Here is a 21,689-nt window from a genome sequence, read left to right as displayed (position 1 = left end):
TGTTAAATGCGGTGTACAGGAACATGGCATTTATTCAGACATCACCAGCTGCTTTGCAGAACAGTCGTGATCACTGGCTCCCCTGCCTACCACCCCTAAAAAGGTGGTGGTGGGCAGTGGGCACTGTCCATATAGCTGGACTGTCCCGCTGTAAAATCAGGACAGTTGGGAGGTATGCTAAATGTACCTTAGACCATTTTTAATAAATTATATTCCTGCAAAGCAGAAATTTTGTATTTGAAAATCAATATTAGAATTTATAATAGTATTTTAAAATCACTGAATAGTGCAAAACAATGAGAAAAATACCATTTTGCATGAATTTTTTCTAACACTTGAACCACAGTCTTACAGGATATCTTGTACACATAAGTCGGTTTTAAATATGATTATTGCTTTGCACAGTTTGCATTTTAATTTAGTAGAAGAATTTTTAATTTTAATTTTCTTTTAAAAATCCAATTTAAAATAACTTTTAGAATTGCTTGTGCTTGATGGCCCTTTCAGTATATTTGGCATACACCCAACATATAGGGAATGGTAAAGTGAAAGGCTGTCACACACACACACACACACACACACACACACACACACACACACACACACACACACACACACACACCCCTGAAAGGTAACATTCTGGTTCTAGTAAGTGAAAAATAACATGATCTGAATTACAAAAGAAAGATTAGACAGAAATACAGGATATGTTCAGAGCTTATTGGCACAGGTCAACATATGAAAAGGACTAGGCTTTATAGCACATAATAAAAGCAGTTTAAAAAAGCAGTTATACTGTACAACAAACAGAATTGGATGTGGAATTATTTGCATGTTTATCTCAGTTTGAAAACTTGCTTCTGGATGGAGAATGGAACCAGCATTAGCTACTTAGGTTTTCTGTGTAGTGAGTGGAAATGGCTGCATGCATCACACCCAGATTGTCCTGGAGAAGCACCGGCAGCCATTGAAAAAGTAATCAAATGCAGATTTGTTCTTGATTTCCAAAGCATGCGCAGTAGGCAGAAAACATTTTAAAAAAAGGCAGAAGCCAAAAACGGACATCAGACTAATGTCGCCTTACTGAATACTAGACGGTTTTCCCTTTAAAAGCTGGTACTGACAGGACTCAAAGTAATTAAGTTCAGTGAGTGATTTTGGAAAATGAGCTTCCATGAATATGAAATAAGTGGTGGAGTGCACTATTAGTTTAACATTATATAACATTATATAAACTCCTGACTCAAATGAAACAGGGAAAACACATTATCTGAAACAGTTTTAACAGTTTTATTTGCATCTTCCTGTTGGAGCTGCAAAGGAAAACACCACACACTTGTCCTTTGCCTTGGGAGCTGAAGTAGAAAAAGTGGATTAAGCAGAGAGCATTCCATAAAGTACGAGCCATCCAGCTGATGCACAGAACTTATCCAGTGTTCCAGAGAACAGGACCAGAGTCGCACCTGTGGGTTTGTGCAATTTCACAGTATGAACTTTCCCAGTATGAAGAGAAAACAGGTAAAGCTGGCCATTATTTTCCTTCTTAACATTTTAGCAATGGTGGCCTCCTGTGGTCTGTGACATTAGAAAAGACTGCACAACGTCTTCTGTTGACAAAGGGCTTGTATTTACATCCTCTAGGGCATCGGTGACCGAAAATTGACGATCCCGTAATCTGTTCCAGCTTGCCAATATATTATGATACTCAAATACCTTCTCAAAATTACCAACAGAATTATATAGTTTAATTAGGCCCCTGTAGTCGTATTCCAGTCCACTATAACCTTCACCAAATAATTTCTTTCCTGAAAAAAATAAAAAATAAAAAATTAAATAAATAAAATACAAATTTTAGTCTAAGTGGGTAATCAATCCTGCCTGATATTTCCAATAATTGTAAATACTGTCCAGGACCTATTCAATCCCTGCAGTTTTCAGCCGGGGGTCGTCAGTGCAGATTTGGCTCTTTAAAAAGCCATATCTGCATTGGTGGGAACTGACGCTTTTACGAAAAAATACATGGATTTGCAGATTCACGTCTTTTCCGACTTCCGGAATGTTTCAGAAAGGAGGGGAAAAACAGAAAAAAAAAATAATGATTGAATAGGTCAATGTGCCTGCAGGTAACCAGCACGTCCGCCGCTGGTTACCTGCCCGCCGCTAACCACTTAACACACCGGCGCTCACCGCTGCCCTGCTTTCCCGCTTCTATGAAAATAGGGTCAACACAAAAAACAGGGCAGTTTAAACAGGGACGGGGGTGTGGAAATCCGGCAAAATCCCGGGACAAAAATCCGGTACTTGTTTCCTAGCACAGCGCCCATCGCATCGTATACCATAAGACTAAATATGGTATACAATGGGATGCGATGCGACATTGTACAATAAAATATCGTATTGCATCGTATGACATACAATGCGATGGTATACGGTGTTTTATTGTACAACTACCCTGATGGGTCCTTACTATGTTAAATGGCCCCCCCCCCCCCATTGTCAACGCCAACCCAAAGTGTGGTGAGCGGCGGCGGTACGAGTCTGCGAGTTGCGGTGGTATGCATCCTCCGACCTTTTCATACCCCCACTAGCCACGTCGGCGTGGAGTTGATTTTAGATAATGTGGCGAGCGCAGCAATACAAGTAATACGCGTCCGCTCGCCATGCTTCGGGCTCAGTGGTTCGCAACACGATCTAAAATCAGCTCCACGCCGATGTGGATAGTGAGTGGGGGTATGAAAAGGTCGGAGGACGCGTACCGCCACCCTTCGGGTTGGCGTTGACAAAATCGTATACAAAACGTATGCGGCTATATGCCATAAGATGAAAATATTGGGCGCCGTGCTAAGAAACAAGTACCAAAAATCCTGTGTGACACATACAGATTAAGTATAGATATTTGTTGGACAATCACCATGATGGCAGTTAACATATGATGCCAAGTCTACATGGTAAGAATGGAGAGAAAAAAATCTACTATTTATAAACACAAAAGAAATGTTGACATTTTGCAGGTGTTCAGCTTTATTTTAAATCTCAACAATTTAACTAGTTTGACATAATCCATGCCAACATTGCACATGTCGATATGTGTAAAAGCAACAGTCACTACATATCTACAATATCTCAATTAGTTACATATGTGGTTAAACATTACTGTAAAAATTAGAAAAAGAAAACATTAAATACTGGACTACATACCAATAGCTATTGATCGGAGATACAGCTTCTCCGCATTTTCATACTGATTCATGTCATAGTTATACAGAGATGCCAAGTGCCCCACTGACAAAGCCACTTCATAGTCTTCTTGGCCCAGCAGTTGTTCCTTAATCTGTATAGCCTTTATGTGCATCTCCTCAGCCTCCTGGATAGACATCCACAAAACATACAGTTGAGACAAAAAAAATTATCTATCCATATCTCTATATTATATAATATAGCCATCACTGAACTATGGATTTATGTGGATAACCTTGACACTCCAGCTGTTGTTAAACTACACATCCCCAGCATGCCCTGCATCAGATTTCGCATGGCCAAATAGTAAAACTGATGCAGGGCATGCTGGGATGTGTATTTCAACTAAAGCTGGAGTGTCAAGGTTAGCCATCACTGCCATAGAGCCTGCATCACAACCTCCCAAATCTAGAACATAAGAAATTTTATATAGACTTCTTTAAAAAATTAGATAAAATCTCAAAGGGTAAAATCATTATAGGAGGAGACCTTAATGCCATAGTGGATCTTAAAATGGATAGAGAAGCAAGTACCCCCCCTAGTTTAAAAGTAATAAAGGAAGCAAAAAGACTCAAGGAGATTATTACATCAAATAATCTATATGACGTGTGGAGGACTCTCTACCCAAAGGAACGTATATTTACCCACTTCTCAATCCCGCATAAAGTCCATTCTCGACTGGACTATTTTTTAGTGGATGCCCAAACAACTAAAAACCTAATAAAGGCATGGGCAACGCCAGTAGTTTGGTCAGACCACCTAGCTATCACAATAACGCTTCAACTTAACCATCCTGATCCAGCGATATATATGTGGAGACTAAACTCCGCAATGCCGTCCAAACAGAAGGATAAGACAGAGATAGAAAACTCCTTAATAGAATACTTTGAATTAAATAATACGGAGGAAGTGAAGCCTGCCATAGTATGGGAAGCCCACAAAGTAGTAATTAGAGGCCAGATAATAAAATTAACGAAAGCCCAAAAAAATAAAAGATGAAAAATGAATAAAAGAATTAGAGCAACAAATAACCACATTAACGTTTACTCATCAAAAAAATCCTAAACGTACCATATATATAGTAAACTTCTCGCTTTAAAAAGCCAACTTTTTCAATTACACTCAAAAAAAGTTGCAAACACGATGAAATGGTTACAATATAAATTTTATGCTAAGGCCGATAAAGCAGATGCGCTACTAGCTCATCGATTGCGGAAAAGAAGGCAGAGAGATCGAATCTACGCAATCAAGGATTCTAACAACTTAATGTACGATCCGAAGGCCATGTCACAGAGGTTTAGAGAATTTTATGACGCATTATATAATATTCCAAATGATATCACGGAAGAGGAGTTCAAAAATAGATTTGAACAGTTTATTTCAGCATGTAATCTACCAAGCTTATCAGAAGCTCAAATACTAATATTAGAAGCCCCCATCTCAGTGGAAGAGATTGAACTTACCATCAAAACCTTAAAGAATTCCTCAGCACCCGGCCCAGATGGCTTCTCAGCCATATACTACAAAAAATTTAGTAAAATCTTAACTCCCAATTTAAAAATTTAGTTTGATTCTATTCTGGAAGGACATCCTCTAGATCAGGCTACAACAACAGCCGAGATAATAGTAATCCCAAAGCCAGACAGGGATCACACCCTCTGTAGTAACTACCGGCCGATTTCTTTATTAAATTCAGACCTCAAACTATTTGCAAAAAGCTTAGCAAATCGATTATCAAAAGTGGCACCCTCCATAGTCCATCCCGACCAGGTAGGGTTCCTACAATCAAGACAGGCCTTTGAAAATATCAGGAGAGCTATTGATACGATTCAGGCCATACGCAACTCTGAGACGCCCGCTCTAGTAATGAGCCTAGATGCGGAAAAGGCTTATGACAGAGTCTCTTGGCCTTACATGAATCAACTGCTCCCCAGATATGGAATTAGAGGAAGATTTTTGACAGGTATTCAAGCACTATATAAAACACCATCGGCGGTCATAAGCGTTAACGGGATCAAGTCATGCCCACTAAAAATTAATAACGGGACTAGACAGGGGTGCCCACTCTCGCCCCTTATTTTCGCCCTCATGGTTGAACCTCTGGCGGCGAAAATAAGAAATGAGAAGGAAATAAAGGGGATAAAAATTGGGACGGAAACATATAAAACGGCTCTCTATGCCGACGATATACTCCTAACGATATTGGAACCTGTACCATCTATAAGGAAGACGTTTGAGACAATCCAAGAGTTCGGTATAATATTGAACTTTAAGATCAATACAGATAAAACCGAAGTCTTGGATTTTTATATATCAATAGATGAGAAAAGAAGTATATCGTCTGCATATCCAATTAACTGGAAGAACTCTCAGTTAAAATACTTAGGAATAAATATTACGAAAAATTATTACCAGTTATATAACGCGAACTTCCCGAAGATAATATATGAGATCACAAACGATTTAAAGGGATGGACGCAACTCTTTATCTCATGGACAGGCAGAGCCAACGTTCTGAAAATGAATATTCTACCAAGAATGTTGTACTTATTTCAAGCATTGCCCATTAGAATCCCAGTCGAGATATTTAAAAACCTACATAAGGTTTTTACCCGCTTCTTATGGTCAGGGAAGAGAGCAAGGGTACGGTTTAAGACCTTACAATACGGAACAAAGGAGGGCGGACTGGGAGTTCCAAATCTAAAAAAATATTATTCAGCACAATGCGCACAACTGATTCTGTGGCACTCTGATAATAAAACCCGGAGATGGGTCCAGCTGGAATCGGGAGTACTCCAGCTGCACACCATCTCAACTTTACTCTGGCAGTCTAAAAACGAAAGGCCAGGATTGGTATAGAGTTTTCTCGCTTTCCTTAGCAATATGGGACAAATTAAATAAGGAATATAAGCTGAGTTCCCAACCCCCCAAGCTGATCCCAATGTGGGATAACCCGCAATTACCAGTGAGTACAGAATCAAGCTTCAAGAAAACTTGGGCAAAAACGGATATATTATTTATTAAGGAGATGGAGGCCTCTGGTAGATTTCCCTCCTTTGAGGATATCAAGGGTAAATATGACATTCCATCTAAAGCCTATTACCAATATCTTCAAATACGCAGTTATTTTATGAAAGTTAGCAAAAAACAAAAAGCCCACCCTAAGACTATAATAGAAGATCTTTGTCAAAGGAGGGTAACATCCAGAGGTTTAATATCAATTATATATAAATTACTACTGAACTATAAAAAACCAAGTAGATTGCCACATGAAGCAGCTTGGGAAGGGGAGATAGGGAAACAGCTGACACCGGAGGAATGGAACAGAATCAGACAGAACTTGATTTCATTCTCTCAATCAATCCGATATAGAGAAAATACATATAAGATTTATACGCGTTTGTATTTAACTCCAAATAGACTTCAACATATCTACCCTGATGCCACCAACCAATGTTGGCGAGAATGCGGGGAACAGGGCACACTAAATCATATTTATTGGGGTTGCCCACGAATCCAAGAGACTTGGAAGAAAGTGGTTAACTTAATTCAGCGGGTAACAGGGATAGACATCCCAATTGCCCCGGAATACCTAATTCTCCCTCAAAAAATGCCAGGGGTAGATAATGCAATACAAAAATTTATATGGTTTGCTTTGGCAGCAGTTAACATAAAAATAGCTACTAATTGGAAAACAAAGGAAACACCTTCTATCAATAACATAAAAGAGGCCATCTGGCATATATATCAGATGGAACTCCTCTCAAGTATTGTAGATGAGAAAACAGAAATGTTCAAGGAAACCTGGTCCCCGTGGTTGGAATACCATAATATTCCACGTGAGTAATGGTCCCTTGATAGGAAAGAATAGCGGCGGGCAGGAGGGCCTATAGAAGAATGTCTTGTTTGTCTGTCTATACGTTTGTCGAGTGTTAAATATAGAAAATGTAATAGAAGGTCATGGCTTGTTTATATGACATAGAATTACTGAATTTACTCACTCCCACGCAGTATTATAACATTTTTTGCAACTTGATGGACAAAAATGGAGATGAATTGAATTAACATTGTCTTGTTCTCTACGTCTTTGTGACTGAATAATACCTCAATAAAAAGGCTAAGGGGAAAAAAAAAAGGGAGAAGGAAGGGAAAGGAGGAAAAAGGAAAAAAAAAAAAGAAAAAAGAAAAAAAAAATTACCAATAGAGATTAAGTAATATGTCAGTTCGAGCCAATGTTATACAGTAGGTGAATGTCTCAAAAGTGAAAGGGAGCTATACATCCATATATAGTATGACAAAGTAAATGAGAGCTGTAAAGAATATCGAGGGATTCTGGATCCACATGGATAAAGATGCCCTCATCCCCTTACTTTCCTTCCCTTTTTTATCCTTTGTTATGTGTTTGTAACCCCCTTGTCTAATGAAAAATTAATAAACAGATTAAAAAAAAAAAAAAAAAAAGAGCCGGCATCACAAGCAAGAGTGACAACATGGAACAAGAATAAAAAAAGAGTGAAAGCTGGCACCACAATCTCTTGGTTAATGTGAAACAGAGCGATGAACTTAGGGAGAAAGCCAAAGCGATTCCTCAGGATCATCCAACCTAAAAGAAGGCATTCGTGCACGGACCATGGTAAGGATGAACCTTCTTGAAAAACTTTTGGCTCCAAGGATGGGTGTCTAAAGAGCCTCTGTGTCAAAGGGAGACTGTCCATATCTGAATGGAAGCAAAGGTCCTGCGAGTGAAGGTCCAGCCAAAGGGGAATGTCTACAGAGATGCCCATAAGATTTGCAAACCACACCTGGTAGACCCCCAAGCAATGCACCAGTAACTGGAAACGTCTGAATGAAGAGCCCATTCACCGGAACATACATTCTGGTGGCTCATGAAGTCCGCCTCCAAATTTGGCCATCTTGAACGCCACCATCATAAAGATTATTTGGTCTATTTCTTGTCCAAATAAGATTCCCCCTGAGTAAGGGCCCCCCGTGTCATCAGCCACTTCCCTTAATTATTGTCTATAGAACCCAAGGTCTCCATTTAATTCCTCCATCCAGCGGCAAGGAGCATCATTGTGACCCTCTTCTGATGCTTTAAAACTTGGACTAAGGAGTCTGTTCTGAATCCTCGATCATGCGTACCTATCTAACTGCGTTGATACGTGCCTCCACATTGACCAGTGACAAGGCATCCTCATGCACTGAGGAAGTGTCAACGTCAGAGGCTGGCCTCATAGTGAGAATAAACGTCAGAACAGGAATCTGTCCCAGATAAAGGAGAAGAGTTCTCACTTCTGGGAAGCTGGTAATAGGATGCGCAATCCTGGGCTATCATCTGCTGGCAAGATGCTGACCTTTGTGCCAGGTCATGTATGGACTGGCAAAATGGCTGCATCCACAAAGGTTGAATGGGAACTGTGTCCAGGGAGAGTGTTACAAACTGGGAGAATACTGTTAGACAGAGGAGCCAAGGGGGCAGACCTGAGAAGAAGGAGCCTGGAAATAAATTGTACCATAGTTAATGCCATGGATGTGCAGTCAGGAGAGGCAGTTGACTGCCCAAAACTCAGTAAAAAACATAACAAATAAACTAAAGTAACCAGGCGACCAAAAGGTGCCTGCTCCAGCTAGGCACCAAACTGAAAATGGACTAAAAACTGGGGCTGACGGAGGGGTATAGTGTGAGTCTGGGGCTGCCAATGAAGGAAGAAGAAAGGGACATCAAATATTTTGCTGCAACCCAGATCATAGTTAAGCATCTCCTCTACACAATCTGCATGCAAAGCAGAAGCAACTGCAAACGCTACACTCAATTGTCTAGATTGCTAATGATCAGAGGCCTTTAAAACCACTTATTCATTTAACATGGTCATCACAACACTGGACAGGGCAAATAGTGTAGACTAAAAAGAACCCCAAAACCACAAGAAAGTAAAAAAATATATATATATCTGCACGCACCCCCATTACCCAACTCAAATTAAAAAGAAAACAATACAATACAAAAAAAACACAATGCAAACCTAGAATTATCGATTCTCAGTCTCACCTTAAATTTCCTCATGGATTGGTAGAGCCTGCCAAGGTTTCCGTAGTGTTTCGCTGTCTGTACATTGAACTCCCCAAAGGCTTTTTTAGCAAGTTGCAGTGATGAAAGGTGAAGGTCATGAGCTTCTTGGAGAAGTTTTTGTTCAGTCTCCTTGTTGTGACAATCTATAGCAATTTCCTCCAGTATAAGTGCTTTGAGGTGTAAGAAAAAAAAAAAGTGTTTGCACAGTATCATGTGTCACAGTGACCTATTTAACGCTTATTAAAAGACAAAAGGATAAGAAAGACAGGCAGGTAGGCATACCTTTAACTCTTTTTGAGGATGCTAATAAAAGATGGTCTTCTGGGAGTATATGAGTGATGATATCTATGGCACGTTCTGCATGAAATCTTTAATAAAGCAAACAATTACAAGACACAATGGTAACTTCTGCATGAACATATTTACACATTATGATGCAAGAAGTATAAACAACACAAGTAATAGCAAAAAACCCACACTGTCTCATTCAGCCCTGCCAATGTAGCATCTGTGTACCAACATGGTGCTAAACTTCAAAACATCACATTCTCTTCTGTACGCCTAATGGGCCCCATACATCAGCAATCACAATTTATGGATTTTCAGATATTGGGATATTTTGGCCAGATAAATGGATTTTCAGATCTATCTGACTTTGCCCACACATTACAGTTTTTTTCAGTGATCGGCAGATTTTTCCATCTAAAGATTGCATCTTCATATCTGGAAATTGCCCCAATCGATTGTCATTTCAGCTGTTCATAATGTAAATAGATGAAGAAAACGAATTGGGAATGCCCACACATCTAAAAAAGATCTGCAGATAATACCAGATTATTAAACATGTTTAAAAACCTGATTAAGCAATCGATTGGCGATTGTGATTGGGATTGCCAAAAGGGGGAGCCCACACATCTAAAATTAATTGTGGCAATCATCTCCATATCTGAAAATTGTCACAATTTATTGCTGATGTATGGGGCCCTTAAGCCTCTCCTTGTTGTATCTTAGGCCCCACCTGCACTTCGCTGCCAATGAAGGTTGTGACACCTGACTCACTTACATCAAGCAGTAATGGACAAGTACCACAGCTGCCATTGATAGTGAAGCCAATTAATACTGCAGTTCATTAAGCTGGTACAGTTCACAGGCAGGCTGCAAGCCCACCATATCTACAGGGAGGATCCCAGACATTTGGGTGCTTGAGAACAAAAAGGATTTACTTTTACACTATTTTATAGCCATGACATTTTCCCCTTATTTATTACAATGTGATAGATCGACCATAAAAAATGGTGTACTTGATATTTTAAATTATGTTTAAAACGACAAACATGCAGATGTGGAGCCAGAGTGTGAGGAGAGTTTTCAGGTAAGAGAACTTACTATTGATTGTATAAAGAAGAAGCACTTTGCAACCATGTCTGACAGAGGCAAAGCCGGAACTTTGTGTAAGTAATGTGTTAGTTAATGTTATGTCCCGTAGTAGTGTGCTATTTCACATTGTAGGGCTGCCAGTACACACTATGAAACACAGTATCACCAAAATCACATTGACAGTGTCCCCAGTACATATTCCGCCCCACTCCACTACATACTGTGCCACATTACAGTGCTACATTACAGTGCTGTATGGGGGATTTGGAGGCATCCACATCTGAAGAAGGAACAAGCTTCCGAAACATGTTATGAGGGGGCCATCATGCTGATGGGATGACTCTGATCATACCATCTTTGATCCCCATCTAAGCCTGTGCGGTGGTGTGCAAATTCTGCTACCCGGGACCCACCATCTATAGCACCTAACCCACCGCACCTCCCTGGAATGGTGAGATAAAGATTCAGATTGCCCCGTCCAGCTTATTGTATATGCACTTTAAAACTGCATCTTTTCTGCATTTGCACTTTTCAATGTGTTTGTTTTTATAAATAAAATTGTTTTTTTCTGGCAATACAAAATCCCATTGTGGGTCCAGATCATCATTTACATATCCACTGTTGTATTACATGCGCCGACTCTGTTGACCTATCCCTGGAACTACATCACAGTGTACCAGTTAATTTTATTCCACATTACAATGAACAGGTCCAGAGATGTAAATATATTGTAGACCCAAGGGCAAACATTTGTAAGGGCCCCTATGTAATGCCCAATGGTTAAAAATGTATAATACATGGAAGTGTGACAGGGAAGGTAGGCCCCTCTCTACTCTGGGCCCCATAACAGCTGCAAATACAAACTAATTAAATCATTTAGGACAGTAGCATTTTATATTTGGAATATCAGATATCAATAGTGTAGCTACCATGGGTGCGGAAATCCCCATGGCAGTTACACTCTTGATATTTGGTATTTCCAAATCCAAAATGCTGCAGTCCGAAGTTATTTAGTAAGAGGTCATAACTATTAATTCCCTTTACAAAAATATATTATTTTTTTTTAGTAAAAAAAAAAAAAAAAAAATTCCTTTTAGATCTAGTCTGTATACAAAGTTTAAACAAAAAGGTGTTTGATAAAACGTCAGAAACACCAACGCTGAGCACAGCACTTTGTAGAACTAGATGGTTACAAATACCATGGGAAACAAATAATAGGGCATGTACACGGCTGTAGGCTGAACCATGATCACTGTACCCTGTGTTTATTATGACTGATGGCATATTACAGGGGGGGCAGATGTAAAATGTGCAGAGAGAATTAGATTTGGGTGAGTTATTTTGTTTCTGTGCAGGGTAAATTCTGGCTGCTTTATTTATACACTGCAATATAGATCTTACTTTGAAGTAAAACCCCACCCAAATCTAATTCCCTCTGCACAAGTTACATCTGCCCCACCTGCAGCGCACATGGTTTTGTCCATCTAAGAAGGATTTTGTCAGAAAAAGCGAACTAGAATAAGGCCCAATGTGTGCTGGTTGCTTTCTGGACATTCCGGAACGAGCTAGCTAGCAATTTTTTATCTGGCACATGTCCTCACCACACCATTTATGTCATCAGGGGTTCCAGTGGATGCAAGATAATATACACACAAATGTACGTATTTAAAAACTCATATGGCCACATAAAAAAAAAAATTAAAAAAAAACTATAATAAAATACTCACAGTGCATTATCAAATTTCCCTGAACTGTACTGATGAACATAGGACGAGTAAGCCAAATCTTCATGGGCTGTAGCAACATGAATATTTTTGCCTCCAAACACGGACTGCCGGATATCAAGAGCAGTCTGAAAATGTTACAAGTAGAGCTCATTAATCAACGTAAGAGCCCCCAAAAAATGAGAGGTACAACCTCTAAATCAAAAAGGTAGCAGCAGCAAAAAAATAAAATAAAATGCAGTAATAAAAATAAAAATAGGATTTTAATATACCTATCGGTAAATCCTTTTCTCGTAGTCCATATGGAATACTGGGGTTCAATACTATGGGGATAGAGATCCTCCGCAGAAGAGACAGGCACATAAGATCTCTCAGTGTGGGTGCACTGGCTCCTCCCCTCTATCCTCCCTCCACTAGTCATTTAATGAAAAACTGTGCCGAAGGAGAGCAAAGTATATGAGGAGTAAGCGAGTAAATGTGGTGAGATTCATACCAGCACACCGTCACAAAAATAACAAAATAGGTGAAGAAACCTATAATAATAACCTATGGTGAAACTGAAATATTTAAATATAAATATATATAAATATTAACTCTTACTTGTATAAAAAATATTCAAGGGCTCAAACTAGCCATACTGATTTGATTTAATTACCGCTGCTAAGATTGAAGCGGCATAAAGTAAATCAGTATGGCTAGTTTGAGCCCTTGAATATTTTTTATACAAGTAAGAGTTAATTGCTCAGCTGCCGCCCTGATTGTATCTTTGTCTTGGTAAATAAAACAGGCCGGAGAATGACGCTAGGCCAGCCCTCTGACGAAGTCGATGACGAAATGCGTTGGGGCGTGGTCTAGCGTCATCTCTGACCGGAGCTGAACCTTTGGAGAGTTGATCACCGCTGCTGGAATCGGCCGCTGTCCGCTGAATGGTGTGCGCCGCCCGTTGGTAATCCTGATAGAGTGTAACCTCTCCAACATTTGTGCTGCGGTGTCAGCTACCCTATGTGCAATTACAGCGGTGTTTGTACCGCCTGATCCGGTACGTGATCCCTGCTCTCTGTACCACCAACCTTTTTACCCTGTGTTTAATAAAACTTTTAAAACAGATTCATGCACTATGAGCGCTTGCTCTCCTCATTTTTCTTTTAGATATATATATATATATATATCAGCAAGCTAATATTAGAACGTCACTCGTTCAAAAAGGCAACCAGCCAATACAAGAACGTTAACCTTCACCAGGGCAACATGCCCAAGAAAGCAAGGTATTACCTGCAGCAGAAAATTCCGCACTGAGGCGGGCGCCCAGTATTCCATATGGACTACGAGAAAAGGATTTACCGGTAGGTATATTAAAATCCTATTTTCTCTAACGTCCATTATGGAATACTGGGGTTCAATACTATGGGGAGGTCCCAAAGCCATCAGAACAGGCGGGAACGTGCGGAGACTGCTGTAACACCGCTTGCCCGAACTGGGAATCCTCCCTGGCCAGGGCATCAAATTTGTAGAACTTTACAAACGTATGCTGCCCCGACCAAGTAGCAGCTCTGCAAAGCTGTAAGGCCGAGACTCCTCGAACAGCCGCCCAGGAAGTCCCTACAGACCTTGTCGAATGAGCCTTCAATGAGGATGGAATAGTCAATCCAGCCATCCCATAGGCTTGTTGGATCGTGGTATGTATCCAACGGGCAATAGTCTGCTTTGATGCAGAACCACCCTTCTTCTGTGCATCGTAAAGCACAAACAGACCATCCGTCTTCCTGAACCTAGAGGTTCGCCTCACATAGACCCTCAGGGCCTGAACAACATCCAGGGATGCCGGAATCCCTGGATGAGCCAAACTGGACGGGACCACAATCGGTTGGTTTAGATAGAAAGCCGACACAACCTTAGGCAAGAATTGCGGCCTAGTCCTCAGTTCCGCCCTGTCGCTGTGAAAAATCAAGTAAGGGCTCTTGCAAGAAAGGGCCCCAAGTTTGGACACCCTCCTGGCCGAAGCCAAGGCCAGCAGGACCACAGTCTTCCATGTCAGAAACCGCAAATCTGCCTGATCTAATGGATCGAACCAGGATGACTGCAAAAAAGATAAGACTACATCCAAGTCCCATGGCGCAGTGGGTGGCACAAAAGGGGGTTGAATTCTTAACACCCCCTGAAAAAAAGTCTGGACCTCAGGTAAGGATAGCAAATAGAGATAGTACCCCGCACAGGACAAAGAGTTTAGTACACTGTAGTTATAGAACCAACTTAAATACTATTGAGTCTTAACAAACATAGACAGTATTAAGTGTTGGAGGTGCCCCCAGGAATCAAGTACTAGTATACTTAAACACAGGGAAACAGTGCTCCACAAGTAGAGGGCCACCGTTCACAGAAAGGATTCCTTTTTGGAGGCACACTTTTGAGTAAATGATGATGTGTTGAATGAACTTTTATTTCCAATTATTCTTTTAAAATAATGCTAGCTCTATGTTTACATATAATGCATGAATTTGCCATAGAGAATTAAATGCGTGAAAATAATTTTTTTAATAATTTTTTAAAATTTTTTTGATGAAAAAACAAAAATGGAAAAACAAAACAGGGATGGGCCACTCAAAATTGATAACGTATTAACGTATTTTTATCAACATAAAGGCAAATTGCCATGAATTAATATTGATAGGGTGGCCGATAAGTGGTGTTATTCAGTAATCATATGTTGTTAACAAACGATTTAATAGGGTCCAAAATAGGCCCAGCGTCTGTGAGAAGTCTGTACTACTGGTATGTTTGGTATTGTCGAACAGTATATTTACGAAAAAAATATATATATAAATTAACCAGGTACAGATACTTAATCACAAATAATACCCGTTGGTGGTAAAGGGTGGTATTAATACACAAGCATAAATGCTAGCATAACAAATGTCAGGTATCTTTATAAAGTGGAAAAAGTTAAAGTACAGTGGATTAGGTTCAACTCTTTCTGCTGCCCACTGTCTTCACAAATAGGAGCGGACAGAGGGTGAGAGAAGAGGTTGATGCACTAATGGAAAGGGAGTAAATGACAGGAGGACACTAATGTGAGTGGTGTTAGGTCCGCCCTGATGCCTGCGTATTGCAGGGAGGAGATGCGCCACCAGAAAGTCTCTCCTTCATGTAAAATAAGACAAAAAGAAAGAGAAATAGGGAAAAAAGAGAAAGAAAAGGAGAGAGAGAGAGAGAAAGAGAGAGAGAGAGAGAAAAAGGGAGAGAGAGAGAGAGAGAGAGAGAGAGAGAGAGAGAGAGAGAGAGAGGGAAAGAAAAAAGGGGAGTATATAAAGAGCCAGGCACAATTTTGAATAAATGGGGATACTTAAACTGAGTTGTTAAACCACTTGTAAACCAAATCTCCTGCTGCATAGGTCTGCTGCTATGTCGACATCACTGTGTGTTCTTGAATACGTAGAAAATATACCAGTGGGACAAAAAGTCCAAACTGATCCCTTGCAGTACAATTTTTTAAGAGAAATTGTACAGGACAGTGATGGAGGTTTTCGGTAACATCTATAAAGCCAGGTATGATAGATATGTCGACACACTAATGTGTGTAGTCAGTTTTGTGGCAGACAAACAAAGACCGTACAGCAGGTAGCAATACTAATGGAACCAGGCAGCAAATATCATTGAGGAGGAGGTCAAACAATCAATAAAGATAATAATTGTACAGTTTGGACCAAGTGATACATATTATGTGCTAGTAATTGGGAGCTGCAGCGGGTAACAGGGAATTTGTTTTTCCATTTTTGTTTTTTCATCAAAAAATTAAAAAAAAAAATTCTTTAAAAAATTCACGCATTTAATTCTCTATGGCAAATTCATGCATTATATGTAAACATAGAGCTAGCATTATTTTAAAAGAATAATTGGAAATAAAAGTTAAGTTTTACTTCATTCATTCAACACCATTATCATTTACTCAAAAGTGTGCCTCCAAAAAGGAATCCTTTCTGTGAACGGTGGCCCTCTACTTGTGGAACACTGTTTCCCTGTGTTTAAGTTTCCTCAGGTAAGGATGCCAGTTTTCTCTGAAAAAACACAGACAGGGCCGATACCTGGACCTTTAAGGACCCCAGCGGGAGCCCTAAGTCCAAACCTGCTTGCAGGAACCGCAAGAAGTTACCCAGTTTAAAATCCGCAGGTGGTAGGGCATTTCCCTCACACCAGGCCACATATCTCCTCCAAATGTGGTGATGATGGGAGGCCGTTACCGGTTTTCTGTCTTGGGTCATGGTTGTTATGACCGAGGAATCCAAACCCTTGTGCCTCAGGATCTGCCGCTCAACCTCCAGGCCGTTAAACGAAGCCGAGGCAAGTCCTGGTAACCAAACGGCCCTTGAAGAAGAAGGTCTTCTCTGAGGGGCAGATTCCAAGGGTCTTCCACCAGCATGGCCTGAAGATCCCCGAACCAGGCTCGCCGAGGCCAATCTGGTGCCACCAGGATTGCCTCTGCTCCTTGGTGTCTTAGTCTTTTTAACACTTTCGCCAGTAGTGGTAACGGAGGAAAGAGATATACCAGCCGGTATTCCCAAGGCCAAGTTAGTGCATCCACTGCCTCCACACAAGGATCCCTTGTCCGAGAGCAGTACCTGGTTACCTTGTGGTTTCTTCGAGAGGCCATGAGGTCATCTGTGGAGTCCCCCACACATCCGCAATGGCAGTGAACAGCTCCTGGTGTAATTCCCATTCCCCGGGATGGAGGTCGTGGCGGCTGAGAAAATCCGCCTCCCAGTTGTCCACTCCCGGTATGAATATGGCGGACAATGCCAGAACATTTTGCTCCGCCTAAGAGATGATCCTGGCAGCTTCTCTCATGCACGGCATGCTCCTCGTTTCACCCTGCCTGTTTATGTAGGCAACCGTGGTCGCATTGTCAGACTGCACCTGCACAGCCCTGCCCTGAAGCAGAGGAGCAGCCTTCAACAGGGCGTAGTAAACCGCCTTCAATTCCAGCCTGTTGATATGGAGCTTGGCTTCCAACAGGGACCATCTGCCCTGAAGATGGACACCCTGAACCACGGCCCCCATCCTCTCAGGCTGGCATCCGTGGTCAACAGAAGCCAATCCTGGATTTGAAAGGAACGGCCGGCCAGTAGATTTGTCGACTCCAACCACCATTGGAGCGACAGCCTTGTGGTTGCAGAGAGTGTTATCATCCTGCACATCTGGCTGGGGCACCCCGACCACTTCGTCAGGATATCCAGCTGGAATATCCTTGAGTGAAATCTGGCATACTGTATGGCCTCGAAGGAGGCCACCATCTTGCCCATCCGCCTCAAGCAGAGGTGAACCGACACCTTTGGGCCCACCAACACCTCTACCACCAGTTGCTGGATTGCAGCCACCTTCTCCGGTGGAAGGAATACCTTCTGTTCTGCCTTGTCCAGGATCATGCCCAGGAACAGCATCCTTTGACTTGGGACCAGGGATGATTTCTTCAGGTTCAAAATCCACCCGTGGTCCGAGAGGATCCTCCTGGTCAGCTGAATAGCACTGCAACAGGCTCCTGCCGACCCTGCCTTGATCAGCAGGTCGTCGAGGTGCGGGATGACATTCACCCGATGCTGCCGTAGAAGGGACATCATCTCCGCCATGATCTTTGGAAAGATGCGGGGAGCAGTGGACAGGCCGAAGAGCAACGCCCGAAACTGATTATGTTCCCTTCCGTGCAAACCTCAGAAACATTTGGTGTGGGGGCCAAATGGGGACGTCTAGATAGGCGTCCTTGACGTCTATGGAAGCCAGGAACTCCCCTGGCTCGAGACTGGCGATGACCGAATGGAGGGACTCCATTCTGAATTTGAACACCCGCAGTTACGGGTTCAAATCCTTCAGGTTCAGAATGGGCCTCACTGACCCATCTTGCTTGGGCACCAGGAAGAGGTTCAAGTAGTAACCCTGCCCCTGCACTGGAACCGGCAGGATTACCCTGGACTGGAGCAGTACCTGGATTGCCCCTTGTAGGAGAATCCGGTCCTCCGCTGCTGCGGGGAAGGCCGACCTGAAGAACCTTCTGGGAGGCGGTCTGTCGAACTCCAGCCTGTAGCCCTGCGAAATAAGAGTCCTGGCCCAGGAATCTAGGCACGAGGCATCCCACACCTGGCTGAAGTACGACACACGACACCCCACCTCGAGAGGATCCCGTGGTGGGGAGATCCCGTCATGCTGACGGCTTGGAGGCAGCTGCAGTGGCAGCACGGTCCTGTGTGCCAGAGGGGTTAGGTTTCCTGAACTTACCCCATCCACCTCTGTTGGCATTGGACGCACCTCTGGCCTTGGAGCGGAACAGAGTCCCGCGAAAGGACTGCTGGGTAGGCAAGGTAAATGGACGTTTTGGCGCAGGAGGGGCTGATGGAAGAAAAGTGGACTTACCAGCCATAGCCTTGGAGATCCACTCATCCAGCTCACTCCCAAAAAGCCTCTCCCCTGAGAAGGGAATACTTTTCACGCTGCGTTTGGAGTCCACGTCCACCACCCACTGTCGCAGCCACAGGGCCCTCCAGGCTGAGACCGCCATTGCAGAGTTGCTGGCATTTATGGCCCCCAATTCCTTCTGGGCCTCGCATAGGACCTTTGTCGTGTCCTGAATGACGCAGATTTTCACCTATCTGCGCCACCGACATGTCCCCCAGCAAACCTTTCTGGATCTGGGTGGACCACGTGTGAATGGCCTTAGCCATTCAACAACTGGCCAGTACGGGACATTGAGAGGCCCACTAGCCAAATACATCGACTTGAGAGTGGTCTCCAGTCTCCTGTCAGCCCCATCCTTAAGGGTGGAAACACCCGGGACCGGTAGTAACACCTTTTTAGAAAGGAGTGAAACTGAGGAGTCCACAACGGGAGGCTCCTCCCACAATTTTCTACCTGCAGGTTCAAAAGGGTACGCATTTGCAAACCTCTTTGTGAGCTGGAACCTCTTCTCAGGGTTTTTCCAGGCGTTTTTGAAAACACCCTCTAGTTCCGCCTGCTCTGGGAACACACAGACTGCTTTTTCTGTGTCATAAAGAAAGAGTCACCCTCCGTGACTTCCTCCAGAGGGAGCTCTAAGACCTCCCTAATAGTTCTGATAAGAGGCTCAGGGCCATGTACTGGAGCCTGTTCTTGTACAGGCTCCTGATCCTGCAACTCCTCCCCCTCATCAAGGATATCATCCTCATCTGTATCAGGGGTCACAGCCGACAAGGGCCTTTTCTGAGGCTGGCTAGACTGGCTGGGAAAAGGAGTGATGACATCCACCCTAGCTGACAGGATGGCTAAATCCTTCTGCACCCTCTGAGTCTGCTGTGTATTAGCAGCTAGCTGGGATGAGACTGAGTCTAACAGCGTTTTAATGCTGCTGGCCCATGCAGGCTCATTATCTCCCTGTGACACCCCACTATATTGTGGGGGAACACCACTAGCCAGAGGGGTAGTCCCACTAGGCTGTGGAGACATACAGGGTTCACAGGTACAGATGTAACGGGTCTCATCTTTGCAGGGGATGGCGTCGCCATCGCCATCCCTTCCCCGCCGCCATCTGTATGCCGGTGGCGGATCGCCAGCAAAGACAAGACCCGATACATCTGTAACCTGTGAGGCAGGGATAAACTTGGTGCTGCACACCAGTGTGGGGTAAACAGAGCTACTTGGGTAAGCAGGGCACCATGTAACTTGAGCTCACAGATTGGAGAGAGTTCACAGTAAAACACACAGTAATTCTTCAGAAAAACAGTGCTATGCAATATTCATATGCTAGGCAAACACAATGTAAGTGTTAATTAGTGCTATAACTTGCTGTCTCTGCAGGCAGAAAGATCCCAGATCCACCCCACCGATGAGGAGCTGTTAATGGCTACCTCAGCATGCAGGAAGAAGCAGGAAGTCTTGCCTAGCAGAGCCTGGTCCCACTCTGAGCTAAGCCCCGCCCCCAAAACGGAGCTGGTGCTTTTAGCATTAAAAAGCTGGCATTTTTAGGCTTATCTGTGTTTTATGCAAAAACCAGACATTGGCCATAGCCCTGGTGGTCCAGTGGCTATCTGTACCTACCAGCAAATATATAAAAGATGGGGGGTTCGCATGGTACCTGCGGGAGGTCCGCCGCTACTGTCACCGCCATCTTGCCGCACATAAAGTCTGGGTTCCCCCTGTGGGGGACCCCGACCAGTACTCACCACTTGTAGTCTTCAGACCCTGCTAGGGGTGTGCGGCAGCTGGGAGGTCTGCTCGCTCCAGCGCAATGCTGTGCGCTGACAGAAACCTCTCTCAGGACAAATGCCTGCAGCAGGGCAGCTCTGCGCCTGAAAAGGCCGGTGACTGACCCTTCCCCTGGCACCTTCGAAGCAGGACTGCTGCCTAGGTCTAAAAGCAGCGCCCCAAAATAACAAAATGTTGAAAAAGCTCTCTGGAGCTCCCAGAAGTGCAGCCTCTCCTGAGGCACATTTTTCTGAACTGACTAGTGGAGGGAGGATAGAGGGGAGGAGCCAGTGCACCCACACTGAAAGATCTTATGTGCCTGTCTCTCCTGCGGAGGATCTCTATCCCCATAGTATTGAACCCCAGTATTCCATAATGGACGTTAGTAAAATAAACATGACTTACACTTTTTGCATACTTAGGGGTGTATTCTATCTGCGGATCATGGCTGTCGAGCTGGCTTGAAAGATGTTACCCAGTCCCGTTCTTGGTCAGCTCGACCAAGAACAAGCAGGTGGGATTCAATGTCCCGCCTGCTGCGGGGAGAGAAGGGGGCGTGGCCACGAGTAGTGGCCAGGAATAGTCGAGCTGTGGCCGTGAGCTCAGCAATTCCCGGCAGAGTGAGCCCGACTGCAGTGAAGTCGGGCTCGTTCTGCGAGATCCCCTGCTCAATGCTGTCGAGGGGGATATTCAATGCTGTCTTACCGGATATTTCTTAAGGGGGATATTCAATCACCAGCAAGCATCTCCCGTCGGGGGACATGGCCACCGGGCCCTATTCAATGCGGTCTTACTAGACAGCATTGAGCAGGGGATCTCGCAAAAAGAGCCCGATTTCACAAGCAATGGGGCTTGTTCTGCCGAAACCGGCCAGGAATTGCCGAGCTCACGGCCGCAGCGCGACTATTCCCGGCCACGCCCCCTTCTATCCATTGAATCCCGCCTGCTTGTTCTCGGTTGAGCTGGCCGAAAACAGATTCAATACCCGCCTAATGTAAAGGAAGTTTCACCAGAACAAATAAAGAGTCGAATTATACTCACCGATAATTCCTTTTTCTTCCTAGAGATCCCATGGCAGCCAT

General features: G+C 43.3%; 1 protein-coding gene across 1 annotated transcript in view; it reads right to left on the bottom strand.

Annotated features, from left to right (window-relative positions):
• Positions 1–443: 443 nt before the first annotated feature.
• The window catches only part of APPBP2 (amyloid beta precursor protein binding protein 2), a 67,946-nt gene continuing 46,700 nt past the window's right edge, over positions 444–21,689 (bottom strand). Inside the window, exons 9-13 of the mRNA XM_083173738.1 lie at positions 12,412–12,536; positions 9,590–9,675; positions 9,287–9,477; positions 3,199–3,364; positions 444–1,805 (exon numbers count right to left, since the gene is read on the bottom strand). Of these exons, the coding sequence (XP_083029864.1) occupies positions 1,552–1,805; positions 3,199–3,364; positions 9,287–9,477; positions 9,590–9,675; positions 12,412–12,536 (822 nt within the window). The 3' untranslated portion in view covers positions 444–1,551. The remainder of the gene's footprint in view (positions 1,806–3,198; positions 3,365–9,286; positions 9,478–9,589; positions 9,676–12,411; positions 12,537–21,689) is intronic.

The sequence above is a fragment of the Crinia signifera genome, chromosome 2 (assembly GCF_055691185.1).
Source record: "Crinia signifera chromosome 2, ASM5569118v1, whole genome shotgun sequence".
Taxonomy (NCBI): Eukaryota; Metazoa; Chordata; class Amphibia; order Anura; family Myobatrachidae; genus Crinia; species Crinia signifera.
The sequence above is the reverse complement of the archived record's forward strand: the minus strand, read 5'-3'. Positions and strand labels throughout refer to the sequence as shown.